General features: G+C 46.3%; 2 protein-coding genes across 4 annotated transcripts; one reads left to right on the forward strand and one right to left on the reverse strand.

The window, feature by feature from the left end:
* Positions 1 to 131: 131 nt before the first annotated feature.
* LOC133890779 (pentatricopeptide repeat-containing protein At3g06430, chloroplastic-like) lies at positions 132 to 10,957 on the reverse strand. Of its 3 annotated transcripts, none has more exons than XR_009904107.1 (4): positions 10,488 to 10,957; positions 8,998 to 10,316; positions 8,607 to 8,708; positions 132 to 678 (listed from the first exon to the last, which is right to left on the reverse strand). XR_009904107.1 is itself a non-coding variant. In XM_062331333.1 (2 exons), exons 1-2 carry the CDS (start codon positions 10,911 to 10,913, stop codon positions 9,207 to 9,209), a joined length of 1,536 nt encoding a protein of 511 aa, XP_062187317.1. In that variant the 5' UTR covers positions 10,914 to 10,957; the 3' UTR covers positions 8,869 to 9,206. The 3 variants fall into 3 exon arrangements, 1 of the variants encoding a protein (XP_062187317.1); XR_009904106.1 differs by lacking the exon at positions 132 to 678 and adding an exon at positions 8,103 to 8,527; XM_062331333.1 differs by lacking the exons at positions 132 to 678; positions 8,607 to 8,708 and having other exon boundaries at positions 8,869 to 10,316.
* Positions 10,958 to 14,637: 3,680 nt separating this feature from the next.
* On the forward strand, positions 14,638 to 18,710 carry LOC133891677 (uncharacterized). Its single transcript, XM_062332412.1, has 6 exons — positions 14,638 to 14,952; positions 15,055 to 15,150; positions 15,938 to 15,978; positions 17,070 to 17,181; positions 17,609 to 17,689; positions 18,363 to 18,710. The coding sequence occupies exons 1-6, from the start codon at positions 14,737 to 14,739 to the stop codon at positions 18,426 to 18,428; spliced, it is 612 nt and encodes a 203-aa protein (XP_062188396.1). The 5' UTR covers positions 14,638 to 14,736; the 3' UTR covers positions 18,429 to 18,710.
* The last annotated feature ends 845 nt before the right edge of the window (positions 18,711 to 19,555 follow it).

Raw genomic sequence — 19,555 nt, forward strand, 5'->3', positions numbered from 1 at the left:
GGGAAAAGCATGCAAGAAGGAACCAATTTTACCATGTTCTTCACTGACTGCACAAGACTAGTAACATTGACTAAGAACAGCATTAGCACGAAAACGCTCTGCCATCTGTTACGAAGTTTACTATGTAGCCTGATACATCTGACACGAAAGTTTGTTATGCTGTTACCAACTCTTTTTAGAGGGACTATTAAGTCCCCAGTCTCAGATGCATTAGCAAATGGACCAAGAAAACGTTTACAGCGCCGTTTACATCCCAGGTTTTAACGCGAAACATCGCGAACCTTACAGCCTTCCCAGAGAAAGATTAAAGCCAAAACACTCAGCTCACTTTAGCCTATCACATCACTTCTCAATTCAGTTCCGCCTAACTACACCTTCAGTGTTCAGCCGGAGTCCCAGCTCACCACCTGACCTTGTGTTCTACAGCAGGGAATCCTCGCTGGTCGTCTATTAGAGAAGCACCGACAGCTCTAACAGTTCTACAGCTCCCAGCCAAAAGTGATTATGCAAAAACAAGCACCAACAACTCTAGCGGTTCTGATAAGCCATCATACTACCCAAATCTTGCTGAGGAGCTTTCAAAGCCTTATGACTTCTTGCATCTGACTGACTAATGTCTTAACCATCAATATTATCTTAAGTGACTTCCAGTTCACGAGCATGTCCAAGAAAATTATACTGCAAAATAAATGCCAGGAAAATGTAAAATACATTGACTTCACCAAACAAATGTGTTTCAATGATCTAGTCCACCAAATTTATACTTGAAAAGAGAAAGGGGAGAGGAAAGTGCATGATGCGACTGAGATATGGTATGCTGATTCTGAACTCCCTCCCATCTCTACATGAATCGTTGTTTCAAAAGGCGCTAGGCTCTCGGGTGCCGCCTCTCTTGTAGGGAGCAACCTAGGACCTAGGTGGCCGGCTGGAACACATGTGAGGAGAAAGGAGAGTGAGGAGAGGAACCTGAGGGGCTTGCGGCTTGCCAACGGCAGCCTGAGCGAGGCAACAAGGAGAGCGACACTACCACCTCTGTGAGCAAGCAGAGTGAGGCATCAAAGGGAGCAAAGCAGAGAGGGTAAGGAGATGCCATCGTGGGGGTTACCCATGTTAGGAATATAGAGTCCTTATCTCTTACGTATAGGTTAGATTACTAGAGTTCTTATCCTATACTCCCTCATATGCTCTATATATTGCCCCAATTGGCTACTGTTGAATACAAGTTGCTATTCCTAACATGGTATCACAGCTAGGGTTATTTTATGCCGCAACTCGTCCTGATCCCATCTAACCCGCCGCCGGCTCCCTCTCGTCGGCTGGCTCCCCTCTCTCAATGTGTTGTCCCCGCACGCCTATTGTGTCTACATGTCGTGGATGCTCTACTCGATGAGATGGAAGTCATCTCCTACCATCAGACCGAGGCAACTCCTCCCGCCTGGATTCGGGCCTGCTCCGGATCTGCGCGCCCATCCATAGGTTGACCTTCCACACACAGATCTGGATCGCCGCTGCGCTCTCCATCCCTAGGCCCCGAGGTTGATCCGCGCCGCCCCGAGCCAATCCGCGCACCGACTCCGGCTTCAGCGCTCCCTGAGCTACTACTTCGTGACCGATCCGATGCCGCCGCATCCTAGCCCGACCAGATCTGCCTCCACCTTGCGCTCTCGCGGCCAATCCGGCGCCGCTGCGTCTCAGCCCAGTCGGATCCGTCTTCGCCCCAGGTTATGCTCGCTCTAGCCCCTTCTCGCGCCTCCTCTTCTGTGGTGGGCTCACGCCTCACTGGCGGCGCGCCCATCTGCATGTGCATTTCATGAAATGCGACTTCAGCAAGCTCCTTCCGTCACCCATGCTATGCTACGCATGATGCATCTCCCCTGCGTGTGGCGCCTCTTTGCCACGTGGCACGCTTTGCCAGTGTATCAGGGGACATGTGTCATCGGGTTTCTCTTGCCACGACTTCGCAACTACTAGATTGGACGACCACGATCCGAGGCTGCCTCTCTGTTCGAGGGACCTCGATCTGCACAAGTTGTGGTGGATTGTTCTCCACTACTTTGTGCTGTTGTTGGCTTGTCATCACCTTGCAACTGCCGCTACTGCTCTCTGTCATACTACTGCTAAGAGCTTCCATTGGTGATGGTTCATGGGCTTCTGATGCTTGGGCCTAATCTTACTGGTTCATTGGACTTTGGTAGGGGTGCTGGTATCTTTGGTGTCTACTGCTGCTTAGCTTTTTTTTGCTATGATTAGCTTTTGCGTCGCTAGCATATAGTGTCTTAGTCTCGTATTAGAGTCTTTGCAATTCCACTACGTCCACATTCAAGTTTTAGTCTCTTTGGATTCGACTATGTTGTGCGAGTACACATATTCCTTTGTCAATTAGTCAATTTCTTTCCATGTCGTTCTTGATGCAACCATATCATCTAGGTCTTTCTATATTTTTTTTTTTGTGACGATTTTGTTTGTCGTCTATTGCTACTTTTCATCTAAGGCATTCTTTTATTGTCTTGGTCTTTTCGTAGCTTTAGTGACAACTTACGTTTGTTGTCTTGCTACTCATATCGCTTTGTTGTGATTCTTGACCATCACGACCCTACTCTTGTGGCAACGGCGGAACTACTCCTCAGCGACTTCTGTTGGATCAGCGGCCTCCATCCGGACACTGCCGATCGGCGCGATGCCTTCCGGGTGGCGGCTTGGTGTTCCGATCCTGTTCAGATTCCACCAGTGATGGAGCTCGAGATCGTCGAGCCGGCGGTGGCAGGCGAGAGCTCTCACCCGGTGGTGCGTACGCTGACTTATCCCGTCACGATCTCTGTTGGGCCAATCAATCAGCTGGCGAGGCCTGATGATCCTCCCTCCCCGCCTCCGTCCGATGAGAATCAACGCCGCCGCAAGCGGCGGCGGCGGCGGCACAGCTCTCCAGCGCCTTCATCGGCGCAGGCGGGGCCAAGCGGTTCTACGTCGGCGACCCAGCCCCCTCGTGCTTCGGTGCATGCACGGTTAGGGCCACACTCTGCTGCGTCCAACCACGCGGCGCTTGGGGCGGAGGCCATCTTGCGCGACAATAATGGCCCGGCAGCTACTACGACTCCCGAAGAGACCTCTCCATCCGTTTCTCCGCGGGCGGCGCTGGTGCGTGGCACCGATATGGCGCCTAGGGCCAGCGTGCCCTCGGTCACCTCGCAGCGTGCGGGCGCGGTTAATGCGTGCTCGCAGGCCCAGGCGCCCAGCGCATGCGCGGTGGCTTTGGAAGCAGCGGTGGCAGCGGCAACTACTGGACCAACATCCCCGCTGCCCTCTTCAAACGACGACTCGGCCTCGGGCCCCACTGTAACGGGCGAGGCGCAATTTATTCCGGTGGACAGTGGCGGCTCTGCAAAGCATGAGGAAGTCACCATTGTTCAGCACAGGGAGGGGGAAGGTTCTAAGTCTGTTGGGCCAGCACCAGGGCCTCAACCTTCCGAGCCGGTTACACAAAACGGCCCTTTTTCCCAGCCCATGGTGAATAATATGGTAGAGGCCAGCACATGGTCTCCCATGCTTGAAGCGATGTGGTCATCTGAGGATAACTTGAAAACTCCATCAGGGTGTAGTATCAAGGAACGGCACCTGCCCATCGACGTCCAGCCTGGAGCACGGCAATGCTCTTCCCCAATAGAGCCAAGAACAGCCAACGACACACAACACTCTCTGAAGGTCTACTCGCGGCGGCGACAACGAGCTCAAGCTACTGATGCTGCTCCAGATGTAGGCAGCAACGCTGCTGCTACTTTAGTAACACTGGACAGCACCAACTCCCCTTCAAGACACACTTCCCCCTCCTCCAGGAAACGCTCAAGTTTCATGGCGAAACTATCGAAAAAGACGGCCAGAATACTTCCTACTCCAGGTGTTAAAAGGACAAGTACTCGGGTCCGCACTCCAGCAGCCCCTCCGCGTCGCAGTCGCCGTATTGCTGGAGTTGGGCCTGAGTCACCTAGTGGGATGGCATCAACAAGAACTAAGAAGAAGGTGATGAGGGCCTTGGATATCATTGGAGAAAATGAAGGCATTGACCAGCGCACCCTGGCAGAATACAGCAAGCTGTTCACACAACCGTCCTCACTGTCAGCTTCTCATATTCAGGCCCTAGCAGCACTCTTTGGATGGCCAACACCCGAAGAGGATGAAGTGGAGGAGTTGGTGAGAGCTTGATCTGCTTCATCACCCTCATGTTCCTTAGTCGTGGTTCCTTTTTTCTTTTATCATGAATCCATCAAAAATTTTATGTTGGAATGTTCGTGGCCTCAATTCTAGGACGCGTCAAGATGCAGTTCATACTCTTGTTTGTTCTTCTCGGGTCGATGTGGTATGTATCCAAGAGACAAAAATGTCTGAAATCTCACGAAGAACTATCCTATCCACGCTCGGTTCTGATTTTGCACACTTTGTGGAGTTGCCATCGGCCGGAGCTAGTGGAGGTATTCTAGTAGCTTGGCGTTCAGGTCTCGGTGCTGCTGTTACTACCAGGGTGGACAATTTCTGTCTCTCTGTGAAATTCTGCCCAGGCAATGGACAACCATGGTGGCTCACGTGTGTATATGGGCCTCAAGGGGATGACAATAAGGTTCTGTTCCTGCAAGAACTAAGGGATGTGAGAGCTGCTTGTCAAGGACCATGGATAGTGCTTGGAGACTACAATCTCATTTATAAGGATGAGGATAAAAACAATGGGAATTTGAACCGAGCACTGATGGGCCGATTCCGTCGATTCATCAACGACTTGGGGCTGAAGGAGTTACCTCTTCAAGGTCGGAAATTTACTTGGTCGAATCAGCAAGACTCACCGACATTGGTCAGGTTGGATAGGGTCTTCTGCTCAGTGGATTGGGAGCATCTGTTCCCAAACAGCCTGCTGCAAAGCACTGCTACGGATGGATCTGATCACTGCCCACTTCTTCTTGGTTTACATGACAACAAACCTGGAAAAGCCAGATTCCATTTTGAATCTTTTTGGACTAAGCTGGAGGGGTTCCAGGAAGCAGTTGAGGATGCTTGGTCTTCTGTACCAGTATCTTCCTGCCCTTTTGACACCTTATCAAAGAAACTCAAAGCCACTGTTAAAGGACTTCAGAGCTGGAGCCACAAAAGAATTGGACACGTCAACTCTCAGTTGAGGCTTGCACGGGAAATTCTCCATCAATTGGAAATTGCTCAGGATGTTCGGCCTCTATCTTCCCAGGAATTTTGGCTGCGCAATCAACTCAAAAGGCACTCCTTGGCTTTGTCATCTCTGCAAAGAACAATAGCAAGAAGTCGTTCTCGAATTAATTGGCTTGGGGAAGGGGATGCCAACACAGCTCTATTCCATCTGCATGCAAGACATCGAAAGAGAAAGAATTTCATCAGTAAACTGGATGACGGGGATGGGCTGGTTCTCACAAATCATGAAGATAAAGATCAGAATGTCTTCAATTTCTACAGCCATCTCCTTGGGGAGAGCACTGATAGAGATGTCACAGTTAATATGGAGGAGCTGGATATCCCTCCCCATGATCTGGCTGAGTTGGAAGCTCCCTTCTCAGAAGAGGAGGTCTGGAAGACAATAAATCTGTTACCAGCCAACAAAGCTCCTGGACCCGATGGGTTCACCGGGAATTTCTATAAATCTTGTTGGCAAACTATTAAGGTGGAAGTGATGGCAGCAGTTTCAGCAATTTGGAGCAGAAAATTGGCAAATTTTGAGCAGCTTAACTCAGCATATATCACCCTTTTACCAAAAAAGGATGAGGCCAGAAGCATCAAGGACTACCGACCAATAAGTTTAGTGCATTCCTTCGCTAAACTCATCACAAAGATTCTTGCTAATAGATTAGCAGGCCGGCTGGACCTTATGGTTTCTCCCGATCAAAGTGCATTTATAAAAGGGCGTTTCATACAAGATAACTTTTTGCTAGTACAGCAAACAGCACGGTTCCTTCACCAACAAAAGCAGGCACGAATCCTTTTGAAATTGGACATCACAAAAGCATTTGACTCGGTGTCTTGGCCATTTCTGCTGGAAGTCATGAAGCACTTAGGATTCGGTCCTATCTGGTGTGACATAATTAGTGGGCTGCTTGCTTCCTCCTCCACACAGGTCCTCCTGAATGGTATCCCAGGTGAAAAGATTTTGCATCGGCGTGGGCTTCGGCAAGGTGATCCACTGTCCCCGATGCTCTTCATATTGGTTATGGATATTCTATGCTACATGGTGAAAAAAGCATCTAACGAGGGTCTGCTGCAATCCCTCGCCAGTCGAGCTCTACAACATCGGATCTCCTTGTATGCCGATGATGTGGTTATTTTTCTATGCCCCTCAGCCAGCGACATTGGTGTTACACTGGACCTCCTTGATCTCTTTGGTGAGGCTTCTGGTCTGAAAACAAATATACAGAAGAGTAATGTTTTTCCTATTCAGTGTACAGAATCTGACTTTGAGGTAATACAAGAATGTCTTCCCTGTCAGTCCTTGGATTTCCCATGCAAATATCTTGGAGTTCCCCTTTCCTTGCGTAAGCTGACAAGAACTCAAATTCAACCGATTATTGATAGAATAGCGGATCGGCTCACTGGATGGAAAGCTGATCTGTTAACAAAGGCTGGGCGAATAATTCTTGTTCAGTTTGTGCTCACATCCATGCTAGTTTATTTGGCAATGGCCATAGACCTCCCACTTTGGGCTCTCAAAGCTATTGATAAAATTCGAAGGGGATTTCTTTGGAGAGGAAGAAAAGAAGCTAATGGTGGTCATTGTTTGGTAGCTTGGCCTAAAGTTACTCGGCCAACTGAACTTGGAGGGCTTGGTATCTCACATCTTCAGAATTTGGGATGGGCATTACGGATGCGTTGGCTCTGGCTACAAAAAACAGAACCAGATCGTCCATGGGCAGCCTTCCCCATCCAAGTACACCCTGCGGTCAAGGCTTTTTTCTCTATGGCCATCATCTCAGAAGTTGGGAATGGGAGGAACACGCTTTTCTGGACCGATAAATGGCTGCATGGTCAGAGTTTGGCTCTTCTTGTGCCACACCTATTCAGGGCAGTGTCCAACAGAGCAAAGAAAAGGACTGTGTTTGAAGCCCTTACTGAAATGAGATGGATCTCTGATATACAGGGAGCAGCACTTACAGTGGTTGTTTTGTCTGAATACCTCAGCCTATGGGACCTTCTTTCAAATTTTGTACTGCAGCCAGAGGTCGAGGACTCACATACTTGGCAACTATCATCTTCAGGAAAATACTCTGCAAAATCTGCATATGAGGGGCTGTTCATTGGTGCAATTCAGTTTAGGCCATGGGAAAGAATATGGAAGAATTGGGCACCTGGCAAGTGTAAATTCTTCATGTGGTTGGTTTCCCATAACAAATGTTGGACAGCTGATCGCCTTGCCAAGAGGGGGCTGCCTCACCCTGAATGCTGTCCACTCTGTGACCAAGTTGAGGAGACAATTGACCACTTGCTAGTCTCTTGTGTTTTCACTCGGGAAGTGTGGGTCATCATCCTACAGAGGTTTGGGCTGCAGCCCCTATCCCCTCAGCCTGACGACACCTTCTTTAATGACTGGTGGGAAAGTTCAGTTTCTAGAGTGGATGGTCGGTTTAAAAAAGGGCTCAATTCTATCATAATTTTGGTGGCTTGGTCAATCTGGAATCATCGCAATCGCTGCGTGTTTGATGGGATTACCCCCAACCTGAATGGTGTTTTGTTGCTCATTAGAGAGGAGTTACTTCTATGGAGTCTGGCTGGGGCTAGAGGAATTTCTCATCTCCTCGCTCTAGTGCCAAGTGCAAACTAGGGTTCTCTTTCTCGGTCGAGGTCAAGTCTTTTTTGAGTGAGGTGCGGTGTGTGTGGTGTTGCTGTTTGGGTTTTTGGGGTTTTATACCCCTTTTTCTTCTTCTTAATATATAATGATACGCAGTTCTCCTGCGTGTTCGAGAAAAAAAAAAAAAAAAACTCTTGTGCTTCACTTTGCATTTCTTCGGCTTGATTCGACATGATTACAAGACTTCATTCTACGACGGCTTTGAAGAGACAGTTTTTTTATGTATTAGTCTAAGTTTATTGCTTAATGTCACCTCTTTCAAATACAACGCTTTTGCATACGCCTTGTATTTAAAGAGGTGTTAGAAATATAGAGTCTTTATCCATTACATATAAGTTATGTTACTAGAGTCCTTATCCTGTACTACATCGTATACTCTATATATTGCTCTCATGAGCTACTATTGAATACAAATTGCTATTCTTAACAACCCAGAACATTCTATTGGTCCACTCAGCGAAAGAAGCAGGAATCCAAACTTTTTCTCCTTCCACTACTGCCTAGGCAGGCACAGCCCACTCAGCGTGCCAATTTGGGCGAAAATCGCCAGCTACTGGATGGCACCGTGTGCCTTGGTGGCCGCCTAGCCCACCTTTTGAGACACCGAGATCGACTTCAAAGACAATTTATTTCTACCAGAATACAGATTCATATTTTCAAGTTCCTGGAGGTTTGGTCTACCTGGATTAGAAAACAAGAAATAGATCAATTTAGAAATGCAAGGAGAGAGAGAGAGAGGGAGAGAGAGATTGATCAGTACCTTTTCAAACCTTGCAGGGATTGGTCATCAGGTGGAGCTCGAACCAAACTCTACGTTATTTCATTATTTGACAACAGAGGTAGAAAACGACTGCTGCAGTTCCTGATAGTCATGCATGTGGTAGAAAACCATCATTAAAGCAAATACAAATGCAGTTCATCTCATGAAATGAATAAATATCTGTGTGCTTCAGTGTGAAACCAAGTAAAATAATAGTTATCACTGTCAAAACAACCAAATGAAAGCGATATGCATCTCTTCATCTAATAAAGTTGCTTTAGATTTCAGTTCACACTAACTTCTGTTTGAATAGGCACAGACATACATTCCAATACAGTAGAATTGTGATTTCTATAAGCCAATTTTATCCTACAAGAGTTACACACATTACCGGCACATTTCACTTGATATAGTGAAGCCCCCTAGAGATCGCAGAAATACAGTTGCCAGGAGATATGCATATTAACTATGCAGGCCAACAGACATGGCTGCCACTCTGCTTGGTAGCATTATCAATTCCGAACATGAACAGTACGTAACTTTTCCATCAATGCAGCCATGCTTAAACGTGTCTGAACCATTATTCAGTCAGTGGGTCAGTTACACCATGACAAGATCAGTTGTAACCAAAGTTGGGTTCTCCTGATGCAAAGCGTAAATCTTGTCTGTCATTCCTTCCTTCCGATAAGCTTCCACCAAGACAGAGTATGTCACGGCATCTGGAGCACACTGTTTATGCTTCATGTGCCTGAAGACCCTCTCCATCTCCATCAGATCATCTGCTTTTGCACATGCGCCAAGAATAGCATTGTGGAAAGATGTGTTTGCGGGCACATCAAGCCTCTCAGCAAGCTTAACCATGCCCACCACCTTATGGAAAAGGCCTGCTTTGCTAAACCCATTTATTAGACAACAGAAGGTCTTTGTATCTGGCTTCATCCCCTCGGAGCGCATCTGGTTAAACGTGTGTTCCATGTTTTTGGCATCACCCACCTCAGCAAATGCCTCGATCACATTGTTGTATGTGGCAGTGGTCCATGGGAACGCTAGCTTGCGCATGTACTCCATGACTGCAGACATCTTGTCGTACATGCGCTTCTTCCCATAGGCGCCAATGAGGATGTTCAGTGTGCGAGTCTCCGGTTCGACCCCATAGCTTCGGAATTTCTCGTACCATTTCTCCATCGATTCAACCTGCCCCGTGTTGCCAAACAGGCTTAAGATAATGTTCATGGTCCAGACATCCGGCTTGCAGGTTGTGCTTTCGAGCATGGCACAGAGCACTCTCTCCATGTCATCCAACCGTCCAGCCTTTCCGTAGCCGCTGAGAACAATGTTCTGTGTGACTGTGTTGGGTGTTATGAAGCGCTCAGCCATGTCGTTGTACATAGCATCGACGAGGTCAAATCTGGAGGCATCGACACAGGCCTTGATGATGGTGCTGTAGGTGTAGGCGTCAGGCTGGCACAGCGGAGAGGCCTTCATGTCAGTGAGGAGCTGGAGCGCCTGGTCCAGTAGGTCGCTGCGGCAGTAGGCGCCGATCAAGGCCGTGTAGAGCTCGGGGGTGGGTGGGCATCCTTGGTGCAGCATCTCGTTGAAGAGTTGGTGCGCTCGGGAGGGCTGGCCTGATCTGCCAAGTAGCAGGATGAGCTTCATGAAGGTGCCCCCTTTGGGATGGTAGAAAGGCTGCTCCTTGAGCATCCCGAAGACCTGCCAGTACCAATTTACCATCAGCATCAGCATCAGCATCAGCATTGCAATGAGTTCCTTTGCTCAAACAAAAAAGAAGCATTGCAACTAGTTATTCATTTCAGGGGAGTTGTGGGTTGTTGGAGGCGATGGAGCAATCCAAACAAGGGAAATCTAATGGGCGGCGTCTACCTGGAGCGCCTCTTGCCAGTTCTTGGAGTTGATGCGGTCGGCGAGAGCTTCGGTGACGGTGCACGCCCACGCCTTGGCCTCCGCGCGGGCGTCCATCCGCTTCTTGACGTTCTTGAGGGGAGTCCTCGACGTTCCTGAATTGGGGGCGGCGGCGGTCTCCGGGAATTCCCCCGCCTTCCAGTGCCTCTTCCGATCCGAGAGTTGGGATGACTCCGAGGGGCGGCGCTTCCCTTGTGGCGGGGTGGGTGAACTGGGGGCGTCGACGGTCCCCGGGAAGTCCCCCGCCTTCCAGTGCCTCCCTTGCGGCGGGGTGGGGCGGCCGCCATATCTACCGGTGGCCGACGACACCCCCACCTCCCCTCTCCCAGTCAGTCCCCAACGCGGCATCCCCAGGCCCGGCTGGAGAAGAAGAAGCGGCGGCGGCATTCGGGAGTTGGATGAGAGAGTGGAACAGATCCCTATTCCAAATCTGCATCTATATTCCTAAATCTATTCTTATCTCAGATCCATCTGGGGCCAAATCTCTTTTAACATCTAGCCCAGCCCATCAGCTCGGTCAGCCAGATCACTGAATGTCTTCGCCGCACCGCTCCGTCCCACTCGGCCTAGCTCGCGCGAGCCCACGCCGACGCGAAGACGACCCTGGCACCCCTCCGCTTTCCGGTGGAGGTGTTTTCATCACGATCCGAGGATGTGTGTGGTGTTTTCGGTTGCGGCAGCAGGCGACTCCCAGTCCTCAGGTTCCACATCCCCTGGTTGTCCAGCGACACCAAGATCGCCGACCATCCGTTCGGGTACACCTGACGGAACGATTGCCGAAATGTTCAGTTCAGTTCAGTTCAGTTTCAATGATATCCAGAGTTCAGAGCTTGTTCCCCTAGAATGTGTCAGCTTTCTACGGTTTTACCTGAACAATATCAGAAATATCAACGAAATGCTACATTAGATGATCTTACATCGTCATATCAGCGATGATCTGATCTTCTCTAAGTTTATATTCAGCCAGCAGCCAGCAGGAGAGCCAAATGCCAATTATATATTGATAACACCACAAGGGACCGCTGGACAGCTTAGCCACTTGATTGATCAGTCAGCAGACATATTACAGTGCAATGTGCATCGTCATCATATTCATCACATGGTCGGTCCCAGCTCTGCCGACAGAGAGCTCTGCCGGTATTGCCGGTCCCAGCTCTGCCGACAGAGAGCTCTGCCGCAGAGTATGGCGTTGGTCGGGACGCTGTACTCGTTGGCGAAGCTCTGCTCCGCCGTCCAGACTCTGAGGTACAGCTGCTGGCCGAGGTATTGTTGTTCAGTTCAATTTTTCACAAATGTTGAGAATCCAGACTTCAGAGCTTGTTCTGGTCAGAAGTGAAGAGCGTGAAAAGTTTCTCAGGTATTCCCTGTGGTTCACCTGACAACCCAGAATTTTACATCACCGTAAAGTAACAACTAACAACTAACAACAGCATGAAGAGAATTGGAACAGAAGGTAAGCTCCCCAGTTTGCAAATTCCATGTTTTGAATGAGAATCGGCACAAAATTTCCCGCTATTATCAGAAAAAGTTACAACCATTGACAAAATAATAATAGGCAACGCCAAAATTCTATAGAAGAAGAAAATGATTGAACGGGAGAAGAATGGGACACTATTTTTTAAGAATGCTGAGGGGGAGCTGGATGTCAGACTTGGAGTTCACATGGCGTTTGAGGACCGCATAACCCTATTACTGTGGGCTGCAAACAATCCTCAACGAGGCAGCAGCCCAAAGATAGTCAATTGGCATTGCCAACGCCCATTTTTAGGTTCCTCTAAAGAGGACTTTTACAGTACACCTAAATGAGTGCATGCCGTCTATTTTTTTCATCCGATGGTTTAGATTAGCTCAATGATACTCTATCGCCCATCAGTATCATATGTATCATTAAAGAGTATCATGGGTATCATAAGGGTAGGATTGGAAAAAAAATTATGATAAACTTGTAAATTATATGTTTAATTAGGGAATGTCAAAATGTTAGTTTATTTTTCAGATAAGCTTTCACTTATTCTGTTCATTTTATTTATTAGAGTTTTCACCCTCCGTCAGTCGGTCGATGATGGGTGGCGAAGGTCCGAAGTCCGGTAGTCAATGACGTAATTAACCCTAAGTGTATCAAGATAATTATAATAATACCTACTAAAATGGACGGTTAGATCATAATAATAATACTTTTCATCATTTAATATCATAGTGTACTGTAAAGGTTCTCCCTCTAAAATCTCAACTCGTGCATGCACTATAAATTTGTTTGAGAGCAGATGAAATTGTAGCTTAGCATGGTTGATTGGGGCAGGGTTGCGCCATCTCCTGGTGGACTAAGCAAGAACACACGCAAATGCTAGAACTAGAAGGTATGGGCCAGAGACCCAAACTTCAGTGAAAGCATAGTAGTAGGTACTACTAGATAGTAGATACAGTTCACGGATGATACAGTTCATGAACAGCGTGGTTCACTAGCATGACTATCAAGCGCGCTGCACACAGCCGGTTCATTATTACAATATGCTGCGACCAGACCAGCGAACACCATAGGAAATGGTCAGGTAATCGAGCTAAATCAGGGCAACGGTTACAACGCTATCATGGCAACCCGCCAAAGTTTCACACTGGTTTCGTTTTGCTTTAAGTGCTGGTGTACAGTAAGTTCGTCGGAAAACATTTGACACTAAGATATCTCTTGGCTGTCTCTGTTTTTGCACAGATGGAAGTAAAGAGGAGCCGTCCCTGGAGTGGTTGATGACTAGTTGTTAGGCAAAGCATAGCATCCATAAACAATCCAGGAACAGAAGAATGCATGAGTATTTAGCAAGTTATCCCTTGCGTCAGGTAACAACTATACTATACCTTTGCTGGACAGATCCTTTTGTTCATCTGCTTGCTGTCTTTGCAGGTTTCTTCCGAATGCACAAGTAGGCAGCCTTCTGCAATCCAGGAACGAATAGACACCATACTGAAACAATAAACTTCTTCTTAAGAAAAAAAAAAGGGGAACTAAATCATTCGATCAGTGAGCTGCATCTCACTGAAAACTTTGCAGAACTTTCTTGAAGCACGTCACTCTGTATTAATTTTTTCTTCAGAAATGGGATAATAATTAAACACACTTTTTCATCAAATGCTAAATCAGCTAAGCACTGCCCCACTAATGGCAACATCAGAACTTGAGAAAAATTTCTCCATCATGAATATTGTTTCCTGATTAGATTACCATTATTGGGAGGTTACCGTACCTAAGGATCTGTTTGATTCTTCGAATAAGCCTCAGCCTGTATGAGCGGATGCGTATAGTCTCAGAAAAAAACATGTTTGGTTACATATATCTACTGTTCCTACCTGCATCCACTCATACAAATACATGATCTCAGCCTGATTAAAAAGTGAAGCTTGATTTGAGCTTTAATTTAATCATCATCTTGGATGAGCAAATGCAGGCTTCCGCTCATACAGTAAACTCACTTGTTAGTGTCAAAAAACATCTTCATACGAGTAACCAATTACAATCTCAACTCTAGCATCTGCTCATACTACCTCAGATTTAATCAACCAAACAAAAAATCAACTCATTACATCTGCTCATACAACCTCAAATATAACCAACCAAACACTCTTTTATTCAACACATATAATTTCACTCATCCAAACTATTTGATACAGTGTAGGAAATCTCGTTCCATCACCCAAACCCATCTTAAGACTATCTCCAACGGTTTTCGTCAGGGCTAAAATACTTTCACAAATGAATTTTCGTTCTGTTTATCGCTCAAACGGTTTCTTTTTACGATTTCCGTCACGAAGGAATTCTCAAGGTCATTCTTTTTAGGATGGGATTCTCTCTACTTTTACTTCACGAATTCTTTCAAAGAGAAGCTGTTAGAGATAAGAGAAATAAAATAAATAAGAATAAAAAAATTAGAAAGGGAATAAAATGAAGAGAATACGATTGAACATGGTATAACTGTACGGAGCAGCCTCGATGGTGAGCGCCCATTGCCGCCCCGCTCCACCTCACACGCCACGTGGCCGGTCTCCCTTGGCCCACACGCTGCCACACCACTTCCACTCTCCCCCATCTCAGTTTCCTGCACCTGGTCCACCAACGCCGCTTCCGCCTCACAAGTCACACCTCGCCCCTCCCGCTCTCCACTCGCAAAAAAAGAGAGGAATTCGCCACCTCATCGAAGCTTCGCGAGCCCTGACCCTAGCCATGGCGAATGGGGCTTCCGCGCCGTCTGCGGCGGCCGGGTCCTCCTCGTCTTCGCAGGCCGGCGGCGGCGGGGACGCACCGCGGCAGCGCCGCCCGCGCTCCGACCCGCTCCTCATCGTCTGCCGCTGCTTGGGCGTCGTCACGGCGGCCACCGCGCTGCTCTGCGTCGCCGTCAATGTCCTCTCCGCTGTCCAGTCCTTCCGCTCCCGCTCCGATGTAGGCCACTTCGCTCTGTTCCGAGGGGTGTGGGGCTGTGTAAGGGGTTCTCGTGGCGACCTACGAGCTGATTCAGGGTGTGTGCTGTGTGTTTGGTTTCAGATAATTGGGGGCATATTCCGGTGCTACGCGGTGGTGTTCTCGCTGTTCGTGGCCGTCCTCGAGACTGAGTGGGGATTCATCATCAAGTTCTGGAAGGTTTGCTCTATCCACCGTTTCGCTCGATTTGGATTGTGATACGTTCAAATAGGTTGTGCTGTTGTTTTTGAAGCGATAAGCTTATTGAATTATAGGACGATTGGCCGCTATCTGATAGATTACAGAATGTTATGTAATCGATAGTAGCATTCAATTTCATTAATTGGGTCACTTAGTAGACTGTGCCACTGCGGTGGCCTTTTTTGTAGTCTGGTAGTCTTGCTATTGCATTTGATATGAGTATTTCTGTTCTTTTGAGTTTTCTTTCTGGTCAAGGTCCAAATATATTAGTATGTCTGTATTTGCGATATCCGATTTGAGATTTTTATGGACATATATATCTGATTTATAAATGTAGTGCACGATCTGATTAATTCTGGGTTCAGTCTCCAAGTCATGCTTATGATGTTCAATTCACACAATTATTTGTTTCTTATCATGGGTGGTTGTGGGCTTATGCTGTGTGGATGCCAATATTTCACTTGGTTCTAGGCGATTGTTGTGATTAGCAATACGTATACAACAACAACAAAGCCTTTACTCCCAGGCAAGTTATTTGGCAATAAAGATAGTTTCATAAATTTAGGTGAGGATTTGTTCTGTTCGGATGTCATTGTTATCATACCGACCTTTAACTGCTACTGTCAGTATATTTTATTGGATGGCCCTATGTGTTACACATGCATTAAATGTCACGCAATTTGATCCATGGACCAGGTGTTTAATTGTCATTTTTTATTGTATTAGCTGGTTAATTTATTGATGTTATTACTCTTTATGTGACCAGATATTCGAATACTGGCCTGCAAGGGGGATGCTACAGATCTTGTAAGTTTTCTAGATGAACATATGTTTCTGAAAAATAGCCCATTTTACAACCTTCAACATTGGCCTCCGTTCGAAAAACAGATTGACATGTGGCATCCAGATCAGTCAAAAACTGCTATATGCATTTTGAATGTGTTTCACCCATTTTGTAGTTTAGAGCTGTCTTCTGAACTGGGGCCATATTTGAAGGTTGCAAAATTGACATTTTCCTATACTTACTGTTTTCCTCCAGTTACGTGTCTAAATATTCAGTGCTCAATTTGTGCATAATTATTAGAACATGCGAATGTGCTGCTTATGCTTGGTGTCATCTCATTCAGATTACTACCTTAAATTTGGTAGAATATTTTCATCATTTTTTCTGCAAGTAATGTGGCAAAATGGAAAATTCTAGGTGTGAAGCATTGATTTGTAAATTTTCAGTTGGATATTGCATGAAACAAAAATTTAGCTGCTTACCGTGACAAACCAAAACTTACACTAGTAACTTGGACCAAAATCTGGATTGACGTTAGATATACACAATTTATTCCCCCCAACAGTGCATTGTGGTCCTCACATGTTCAGACTTCAGACTCATGCATGAAGTCATGAATGAACCAGATATTGTCTATGTTAGCATGCATTATTGCGAGAATACGTTCTGGTTTATCGAGCATGTTATTCCATCTTGGCTTTGCTGGAAATATCTCTTCCATTCTTATCTAGGTTTATGAAATATAATGCAGCAACATAGTTCCAACCAAGGTGTTTATAAATGCAAGAATAATATTAATTATACACACTTGATTGAATGTTTTAGAATACCGAGATGAGAAAATTTGGCAATTCAGAGTTCAGACCATGAATTCAGAGTAACGCTCTTGTTGCCCAGCTGCACCAAACATGTGCCATGGACCATCACAATCATGTGCCAGCTGCACCTTTCGTGCTGTGACCATGAGCCGTTTTAATTTTAAGTTTCTTTTCTGTGAGCAGTGTCCCGGACATAGGAACATGTGGCAACAATCCTATTCATTATTCTTGCACGTATTGATTAGTATTATATGCCTATTACTCTGTTAAATTCCTTCACCTTTGGTTCCTTACAGTGTTGCTGTCATGACAAAGGCGTACCCAAATGTTGAAAGGAATGATCTGATTTTGCTTCAGGAGATTGCCAGCTATATGCTTCTTGCATGTGGAGCGGTCTACGTAATCTCGGTAAGCTTGACAATTTTGGGCATTTATCTGTTTTTGCACACCGTGTAACTGCCTTTCAAATTCTGAAATTTTAATCACTGCACTGTTAGATAGCAGGAAATTAAATCTGATAGCAAAAGCTGATACCTTATAATTTTCAATCATCTTTTGTTTGGGGAAATTAACCCAGTTACTGTCTAAGCTGATTTGTTTGACTGTATAGCATTTTGAACCAGTTGAATGCTTGAAGTACGACCTGAAATTTTCTCTTACAAGCACTAATGGTCATGGCCTATAATAGGATAATGAAGTTGCCCCTAACCAGGCATGTTCTATTATAGCGAAGTATGATCTTGTGATGCGCAATAGAACAAATGTATTGCCTTTTTATGTATATTGCACTGTCACATATATCTTTTATGTGCACTAAAAAGCTTTGAATATGTAGGGGATATTGTGCATTGGTGTGTTAAAACGCTCTAGGCAACAGAAAGCCACATCAAGAGAGCAAGCAGCCAAGGATCTGGCGGTGAGTACTTGATTCCTTCTTTCAGTAGTGTTAGCATTGAATCTTTAGAGTATGCTTTTCTGTGGTTTGACCCATGGTTTTCTCAGGTTGTAAGACATCTTTTCTGCAGTTTGTGCCTGAATTTACTCAATGTGGCTTAGTTTGATCTTCAGTTACTGTATATTTAATGCATAAGTGTTCCATAAGATTCCTCTTTTCCTGCTTGTGCTTCCAATTTACGGTTCAGAAGAACCAAATCAACCTATTGCTGAAAACCAAGTGTAGTATATTAGAAATATAGAAACCTGACATTTAAAATAGGTGGCCCCTTTTCTAGCTCAAAAACAGTTGACCCTGTTTCGCGAAGTTTATGTTTGTGAAAGTTAGAATATCAAGTTATAGTTATTCCGGGCTGTACGGCATCAAGTAAAACATGTGCTCGCAAGAGAATCACATCCGTTTCTAAAAGAGGGTACACACACCCCCCGAAAAGAAAGAAAGAGGTACACACCATTGTTTTCTGTTGGTTAGAGCCAGGCAGTTTTCTATTGAATACTGTATTGCCAAAATTGCTCCTCTTAGTTTCTATGTAAAGGCTACAGCCTAAATGGTGCGATCTTTAATTTTTGTCCTGGACTCCATCGCTATCTGTTGATCTTTCCTCATTTCCGTCAATGTCTGCATTGTATTTCAGGAGCTGGAGAAACGGAGAGAAGAACTTGAGGCACTGTTAATTGCTGAGCGGTCTGAGACTGCCTGAAGTCTGACCACAATGATCTACCATCTCTCTTGCAGTGTAGATATTGTTTTTTTTCCTGCTGATAGCATGATGCTTGGTCGCGGCCATCCATCGTTTCATACAAAAGCAACTTCTTGTTGAAGTGTATCTTCTTCTTAAGTTACTCTCTGTAAGTTAACATTGTAAACTTGATATCCTGATGCTACATATGGCTTTGCAGTCGCATGTGTTTCACATTTGAATTTTGTGTGAAAGTAGGGTCTTGTCCATGAATCGCGAATTCAAAGCAAATTCCATTTGACAGATGAACTCTAGCAACTCCTTTTTCATACTTATGAATTCTAGTATATGATTTTCTGCACTGTACGCTTTTGTTTTTTCTGCTTAAAATACAGTTATGTTGATCAACTGCATCCTTGTCCGAAAAATTGGAACTCTATGCAACCAATATAAGAGAATTTAATCAAGTTGGAGTTGGTCCGAATTATCCCATGATTAGATTACTGGGAATCTTAACATGGCCACTTAAACCAAATTCGCTGATGGGCTGTCATCTGGGTCCTGAAAACTTGATCGAACTGCCCATGATCTCGCTCATCCGTTCAGTGCAAAACGTTTATCGGCCTCGACTTGCCGTCCTCCGGCGTCTTCGCCCAGCTCACCGAGCTGTGCCTCAACCGCGTCCGGTTCCACTTTCACGGCCCGTGTGAGCTCGATGATGTTGTCTCCTAGCCGCGCTGCCCGTCCTTGAAAACTCTGACGGGCTGCGGGCTGGCCGACCTGATGAGGGAGCAATTTGCACCAGTATCTTTGTTAGTCATGGGGACGTGAATTCTCAGGTGACATGAACTCTTAAAGAGTCGTCGGCCGCGGTGGTGGAAGATTGTTGTCCTGGTTCTCCTCCGCCGCCGCGGCCCAGACCAGTGTCCTCTCCCGCCGCTGGTGCTGTGTCTAGGCGCTCCACTTTGCCTCCCCTTCGGAGCCCCACCACATCGCCTATGCGCTCGCTGCCCATGGGCGGCCCTCCGCTACCTCCTCGTGGGGACTCTTGATGCCGCAACCGACCATGAGTCATGAGTGGAGTATTGGTGGTACAAAAAGAAGTGTTCAACAAGCGGGAGAATAGCTAGAGATCGGTATACTACACT

This window comes from Phragmites australis, chromosome 14 (assembly GCF_958298935.1).
Source record: "Phragmites australis chromosome 14, lpPhrAust1.1, whole genome shotgun sequence".
In the NCBI taxonomy this organism is placed as follows: domain Eukaryota; kingdom Viridiplantae; phylum Streptophyta; class Magnoliopsida; order Poales; family Poaceae; genus Phragmites; species Phragmites australis.

Coding starts and splice junctions, on each gene's coding strand:
- LOC133891677 (XM_062332412.1), top strand. CDS start 14,737: ATGGCGAATGGGGCTTCCGCGCCGTCTGCGGCGGCCGGGTCCTCCTCG. Junction 15,979..17,069: donor AGGGGGATGCTACAGATCTT/GTAAGTTTTCTA, acceptor GGTTCCTTACAG/TGTTGCTGTCATGACAAAGG. Junction 17,690..18,362: donor AAGCAGCCAAGGATCTGGCG/GTGAGTACTTGA, acceptor ATTGTATTTCAG/GAGCTGGAGAAACGGAGAGA.
- LOC133890779 (XM_062331333.1), bottom strand. CDS start 10,913: ATGCCGCCGCCGCTTCTTCTTCTCCAGCCGGGCCTGGGGATGCCGCGT. Junction 10,317..10,487: donor ACTGGCAAGAGGCGCTCCAG/GTAGACGCCGCC, acceptor TGGTACTGGCAG/GTCTTCGGGATGCTCAAGGA.